We start from the raw sequence: 7,841 nt of genomic DNA, 5'->3' as shown, positions 1-7,841 counted from the left end.
ACTATAATGTCACTCTTAAGGTAAGAAACATCACTTTGGACTAGTAAAAATGATATTGTTTCACATGTTCTTCACAAAACCAGTCCATGAAGGGCACCCAAGAAAGTCAAGAAATTGTTGTCTTTATGGTTCTTAATGTGACGTGAATCTTTATAAGAGACAAACATTCATCTCAGTTTATTTTAAGACAGTTTTGTCCTCTAAATAATCTTGATGTCACTAGTAAAGCTCTCAGTGTGAAACACCATTGACACACAAATTAAATCTGAAATGAAAACACATCACAAACACACACACACACACACACACACACACACACACACACACACACACACACACACACACACACACTAGTCACACTGCGTGTGCATTAATAGTACATAAGAGCATCATGTAAATATAATGTACAGTAATACATGATCTACACACAATCCAGCCAGTAGAACATCATCATCATCATCATCATCATTATTATCATAATCTTCTTCATCATCAGCTTCCTCATCATCATGTGAATATTTTTTTAATTTTAATTTTATTTTTAATTTTATGTGAATCATATTCCACATTTTTTTTAGATTACTATCTTGACTTCATTAGTGTTAATAGTGATTACATAATAATAATAATAAATACTTGAAAAAAAATAAACATTAACTGAAATAAAATAAAAATATAAAAAACGTTATTTCAGCTACAATTCCAGTTTGTGTATGCATAATTTTATTTTCTTCCCAAAAGCATTGTTAGATGCCAGCGTTTCCTGTCATACCTGTGCAAAGATTTGATTTCAGAAACAGTATCATAGCTATTAAACTATATTTGGCTATGAATGTAAATCTGCATTTAACCTCGGAATGATCTCAAAGTGAAAAGCGGTGCTAAAGTCTGATTTTTGTGGCGGCTGTGCTTAAAAATGACATTTCTATCATCTTAATTCATGTGATGAAGGATTTTGAAAGTCTGACAGTAATTTGTGTTAAATACTACTGTAATGTAACCCTGCCTGCTTTAAATGTTTGAAAATTGATTAACAGTTGAAAACAGTATTTGAAACTTTTTGTAACTTGTAAATTTGTAACATTTTACATTTCTAAAGTAAGTTTCCCAACAACTTTTATGTTGTTTCTGCAGCTTCTGACTCTCACTGTAGCGCAACAAACGCGCGCGCGCTGTCTCTTTCTGCAGCTTCTGACTCTCACTGTAGCGCAACAAACGCTGTGTGTGTGTGTGTTTGTTGTGTGTGTGTGCGCGCGCGCGCTGTGTGTGTGTGCGTGTGTGTGTGTGTGTGTGTGTGTGCGGAGTCGCTGTGTGTCGCTGCTGCAGGAGTTCCGCGGGGCTGCGAGATGCTCACATTTACCCAGAGAGAGAGGGGCTGCTGGGGGGAGGTGAAGCCCCCTCCGACTCACACACACACACACACACACACGCACACACAGAACTTGTTGCGCTGCAGTGAGAGTCAGAAGCCGCGGAGGAACAGAAGCGACTCATTCGGAGAGTCTGAGGAGAAACTCCGCTAAACCACAGACTGAAGAGTTCCTCGGCGGTTTGAGTGTGTGTTCGTGCGATCAGGATGTGTGTGAAGTGAACACTGCAGCACGATCTGCTCGTATGGAGCTGGAGTTTCTCTAACAAGCATCATCATGTCGCAGAAGTTCGTCCTCTGGCTCAGTCCAGCATGGGTCACTCCACTAGCACTGCGGACACTCTTCTCTCTTGTGGAATGTTCTGATCGTCAGTGAAGAAGAGTCGAGTTTGGTGGAGCTTCTGCAGAAGACTGAGATGATGATGATGATGATGATGGTGGTTAGTTGGGGCACTTTTCTCCAAACCTGCTTGATGATGATGGTGAGAGCAAACCAGCAGAACCCCAGAGAGACCAGCTGCGACCTCAACGCCGAAGTAAGGGCCTTTCTTTATTAAAAACTTACAAATCACTTCCTCACAGTATATTATCAATCAAATCAGCGGCTCATCAGCATTCAGTGTGCAAATATGAATATTTATGTACATAAAAGTTAAAGTTGCATGACATTGAGTGGTTTAATAATGTAATGTAGGACTCTTTATGCCAGTGATGGAAAGTTATTAAGCACCATCAGCTCTTTGATATGGAACATGCACGTGTCATAATGGAATATAAACACTGGGTTTTTTATTATTATTATTATTTGCACTAAAAGGGTTTAAATCACAGTGTTTGAATGGAAGATAAGAGCTCTTAGAAACCAATATTTGCACAGACATTGATCGAGTTTTAAAGGCTCACTTTGTTGAACATAAAACACAATGCTTCTGCATTAGCTGACAGTGTTATATTTAGGGGCTATAAACTATGTTTCTGTCACTTTATTCAATATGCATTTGTGCATGAAACTTGTTTCTGGAGTGTTTTTCCTGAATGGCCGTCGGTCGACGCTCACGCCTGGCACTAATTAGATATGAACTGTCTAGTGAAGACATTGCCAGCTTGTGAATAAACATCAGCTCTTCGTTCAGAAACAAACAGCCTGCCTTTGGTTTGAGTGTCTCGGAAACATCTTTATGAAGCTTCACAAGCTTTTCACAAGTGTTTCACAGCTGCACATCCTCATCTCATTAATCTGAGAGAACAAAAAAACACTGATGTTGTGACAGAGTGACATTTACTGGCCAATATTTGGACGTTTTGAGGTTATGGGTCAATAACAAGTGTATGAAGCTATTTCCTTTTCTAATCCTTTTCAGACACTGAAGACTGGAGTAATGATGCTGAAAATTCAGCTGCGCATCACAGAAATAAATTACAGTTTAACAGAGATTCACACAGAAAACAGTTGTTATACATTCTAATAATACTTTACAATTTTTACTGTTTTTCTGATCGAATTAATGCAGATTTGGTGAGCAGAAGAGACTTCTTTTATTGATGTCTCTGAAAGCCTTTGAAAAGCCCAAACCTCTAGTTGTCTGATGAAACGCTCTTTCTTTCTTTCTGTCTCCAGCAAAGCGAGCTCAACTCCTTCCTGTGGACGATAAAGCGAGACCCGCCCTCGTACTTCTACGGCACCATTCACGTCCCGTACACACGTGTCTGGGACTTCATCCCCGAGAACTCCAAGCAGGCCTTCCAGGAGAGCAGCATCGTGTGCTTCGAGCTGGACCTGACTGACCCGTACACCATCTCAGCGCTGAGCAGCTGCCAGCTGCTGCCGCAGGGAGAGAACCTGCAGGACCTGCTGCCAGAGACATCTACCGGCGGCTCAAGACTCACCTGGAGTACGTCAAGCTCATGCTGCCGTCCTGGATGACGCCGGACCAGCGGGGCAAGGGCCTGTACGCAGACTACCTGTTCAACGCCATCGCGGGGAACTGGGAGCGCAAGCGGCCCGTGTGGGTGATTATGCTGATGGTCAACTCTCTGACCGAGGCCGACATCAAGACGCGCGGCGCTCCTGTGCTGGACCTGTATCTGGCGCAGGAGGCCCAGAGGATGAGGAAGAGGACGGGAGCCGTGGAGAAGGTGGAGGAGCAGTGCCATCCTCTGAACGGACTCAGCTTCTCTCAGGTGAGCGAGAGTAAAACACTGAGTTTACAACCTTTGGATTCATTCAGGTTGAAGTCTGCTCAGCAAGGTTGCATTTATTTGGTCTAAAATACAGTAAAAAAGGTTAGACTTGTTACAGTGTAATTATACCTTTAAGTACAGAGTAATGTTAATTACAGTTTTTTCAGCTGCTGAGACACAGAATCTTTTCTTGTCACACAGTTTCTGAAAGCTGACACTCAAACAGCAGAAGCACACACCAAACCATACACTAATTATCAGACTTTGACTCAGTTTTCAATTTCATAAAGCTCTTTTTGTGAAACACAACACACAGTTCTCTATGTAACACAAAAATCTAACAGGAATTAATATTATGGCAAATGTTTGCTTTTGAGATGTGTTTGTGATGTTTTGAATGCAGTGCTTCATTTTGCACGAGATGTGAGGCGTTTTGCATTCTGTGTACAATTCTTGGATTTGTGAGTAAAGTTTTGAAAAAAAAGAAAGAGGCAAAGTTTTGAAAATGTGTGAGCGGCTGAAAAAAACTGTAACTGCATGTACTTACTATATGGTTAGGATTAGGATTAGGGTTATTTGCATGTAATTATGCATAATTTATTGTTATTACAATAGTAAGTACGTGCAACGTGTGTAACAAGGATGCCTTAAAATATTGTGTAACCTAAAATAAAATTGTGAAATATTATTAGAATGTAAAACAGCTGTTTTCTATGTGAATATCTGTTAAAGTGTAATTTATTTCTGTGATGCGCAGCTGTATTTTCAGCATCATTACTCCAGTCTTCAGTGTCACATGATCTTCAGAAATCATTCTGATATGATGATTTGCTGCTCAAGAAACATTTCTGATTATTATCAGTGTTGAACACAGTTGTGCTGCACAATATTTCTATGAATAAAACATATTATTAACAATTGAGCACCAATATCAAAGAATGGTTTCGGAAGGAACATGTGACACAATTTATTACATTTTACATTATATTCACACAGAAAACAGCTATTTTAAATGTAATTTTTTAAAAACAATTTTACTGTTTTTTACTGCATTTTTGATCAAATAAATGCAGCCTTGGAGAGACTTCTCAAAACTTCGTAATTATTTAAGATGTTTGACTGGTAGTGTAGCAGATATACAAACCGTGTGACCATCAGAACGTGCTCTCTTTTCTTGTACTTGTATCACTTGTGGTTTAGAGAATGAGTGTGGAGGAGCATCTCTAGCGCGCAGGCCTGCTTCTGCGTCAGCTGTACAAACGCTCTGCTTTCAGAGTGTCTCGTGTTATTAAAAGTGATTTGAGCGTAATGGTTCTCGTCTGAATCTGACTCAAAACCCCCTTGTTGAAGTCAGATGAGTGTGGCTCTAATAGAGTCCTTCAGAGCGGCGGACGCAGGGAATCGTAATGTTGTATCAATACTTTGATTCTGCAGCTCTGCAGAAAACAACAGAGTCATTATGGCAGCAAAATAACCATCATGGCATACAACAATACACAACATCATACAAACTTCATAATATTGTGTAGTTTTGTCATTTATTTCTCTAGTGCTTCATACAAAATGGATTGTTTCAAGGCAGCTTTACATTAATAAACAGTAAAATAGCAGAATCAACAATTGTTCATCAAATATGAGACAAATCCAAATTCTGCTGTAAAGACAGTGTGTCATTATTCAGCTCCAGTAAGTTCAATATTGTTTAGTGATTTTTGTGTTTTTGTCATACAGTAGTGACCAAAAGTGAGATCTGGAGAGGAGATTTCTCTATATTTGCTTTTAATGACCCTACAAAGAAAACACTGACTTGGCTTAAAAATAGCTAGAAAAAATAGCAAATGACAGCTTATCATAGAATATGCATCTTGTTTTACTATGCAAAAAAAGTGCATAAAAAACCTTAAATATAATCAGTTATTGATATTGGATTGATTCTCTCTTGTTTCTGATTGCAGCAGTCAATCTGCAGAGCACCTAATTTCTTTCTATGACACAGTTTCATTGCGTTATTAAAAAGGAAACATACATTAGTTTTACACTCGATGCTTACAGTAAAACCATTGCATAAAGATGCTTGATAAAGATACTGCTGTGTGTTATGATGGTTATATCACGTGAGCAACGCTGCGGCTTCGGTCTTCCGTATGAAGCGTCTTTAAACTGAATCCACATGAATGGAGCTTGAAGATCATCCTGTTTCTGTGTCTTTGCTAAGCTCTTCAATCCGTGAATGAGATCCCTGCATGTGCAGGAGCTCAAGGCGTCTGAATCCCATCAGCGCTGTGACGAGGCTGGGCTTTCACGAGCTTTGATTGGCTTATGCACGAGTCTCTGATAGCAGCTCAGTATGAAATGCGTGAACGCCGCAGTCTCTGACGGGAATCTGACGCTTCTATTAGTTCGCTTCTCAAACGCTGGAGTTCCTCTGTGTGAAATGCATGGGCCGAGGGTCAGGTCTGCTTTATTTCTGTAGTGTTTACACAGTACAGACTGTTTCACAGTTTTTCAGAGATGAACAGGAAAACAACAGAATTAGTGCTGGGTGACAAACAATAATATCATATTGAGATCGCAATAAAATGTCTGTGGATAATGATGATAAGCTTTGGAGTTTGTTATTGGATATGCATTAATCGAAGAGCGGAAATAAACACTTTCATCTGCTACACAAACTCAAACACATGAGACACTCGTCTGCGTCTCAGTAAATGAGACACAAACTTCATCTCCAGAGCTGCTTTAGCAGCGTTTACTTTGAGGACACCACCGTCAAACACACACTGAGACTCAGATCTTCACCAGCACCAAAGTCTGGTTTAACTTGAAGAAATTATGACAGAAATATACTTCTACTGTACACTAAATGTACTTATCATTAATGATCATAAGGATATTATACGATCAGCATATGTTTTAATCTAGACATTTCTGTTGTGCATTGTGCAAAAGTATTTTGGGGTAAATTGTTATATTATCATTTGATCACATTTTAAAAGATTAAATTGCTAAAACTGAATTAATTCATTTCATTAGACATAATTTTTGATTTTAAATCATAAAAAACACAAAATCCAGAAAAATGGAAAACACATAATTTTAAGAAAAATAAAATGGATTTCATGGGACCCTAAATAAAAAAAATAAAAATAAAGTGTGGAGTTTAATTGTTAAACAAACAAGTTCTGTTTACATTCATTATCAAAGTCTGACAGACATGTGTAAAGCATTTCCTTTCCCCCTGACGGTAAACTAATATCGCAATAAATATCAGTTTTGAATCATATGGGGAAAATATCAATAAGAATAATATTATTTGTTATACGTTATGTATATAGGCCATATCTACCATCCCTAAGCAAAGTCAGTGATGGAAACTCAGCTATGTTCTGTAAAGCGGTGCTAAAGACAGCAGTGACACTATTCAGCTCAGTTCAGACGGACTGAACCTCTCGTCCTCGCTGGATCTCAGGATCATCCCGCTCGGACAAAATCAGGGACTGTAAGAACCGGCCAAATCCTTTAATAACTTCTGGCGCCTTTAACGCGCCTCAGCCTAGAATTCCACTGGTGTTTTTAATGCTTACCACTTTGTGGCGTTAAACATAACTTTAAAGCTTTGAGAAAATAATCTCGCTGCCAAATCACACTGGATTTCAGAAACACGGCCAGTAATGATAAATGGTGTTTGTGCAGATGGGGCCCCTTAAATGGCACATTTAAATCTGCCGCCTCGCAGCGCGGCGGTCATCAGATGAGTCTCGGAGCGATCGGTCTGCGGTCATCAGCGGCTCAAACACCAAACCGTCAGCCGCAGAGCCACGAGTCTCACGCAGAACCAGCGCTGGAGCTCACAGATCAGACAGTCCATCACTTAACATCTGGAGATGTTCAGAGCTGTTTAAACGCTGCTTGATCTGTGCAGATTTCTCTCCTGATTCACACCAGAACACTTTTTCACTGGAGGAAGTGTTATTATGGATTATAGACTCTATGTATTTGAGTTAAAAACATCTTAATGCTGGATTTGTTTCATCTTTGTCTTCTCCAGATGTGCACTGATGGACTGGAGTGGTGTGGATTACTTGTGGATTATTGTGATGTTTTTATCAACTGTTGGGACTCTCATTCTGACGGCACCCATTCACTGCAGAGCATCCATTGCTGAGACACTGATGCAGTGCTACATTTCTACAAATCTTTTTCACCAAATTTGGTGAACTATTCATTAGTGTTGTAAAATTCTTCAGTTATGACACAAACTCTTTTCAGATCATTTCAGTTCTAGTTTTGT

The 7,841-nt window shown here is 39.4% G+C and overlaps 1 protein-coding gene across 1 annotated transcript in view; it reads left to right on the top strand.

The window, feature by feature from the left end:
* Nucleotides 1-1,384: 1,384 nt before the first annotated feature.
* Nucleotides 1,385-7,841, top strand: part of trabd2a (TraB domain containing 2A) — a 47,354-nt gene continuing 40,897 nt past the window's right edge. Inside the window, 3 exon segments of the mRNA XM_042723369.1 lie at nt 1,385-1,905; nt 2,988-3,225; nt 3,228-3,550. Coding sequence (XP_042579303.1) covers nt 1,786-1,905; nt 2,988-3,225; nt 3,228-3,550 — 681 coding nt within the window. The 5' untranslated portion in view covers nt 1,385-1,785.

Source organism: Cyprinus carpio, chromosome B5, assembly GCF_018340385.1.
Source record: "Cyprinus carpio isolate SPL01 chromosome B5, ASM1834038v1, whole genome shotgun sequence".
NCBI lineage: Eukaryota > Metazoa > Chordata > Actinopteri > Cypriniformes > Cyprinidae > Cyprinus > Cyprinus carpio.
The sequence above is the reverse complement of the archived record's forward strand: the minus strand, read 5'-3'. Positions and strand labels throughout refer to the sequence as shown.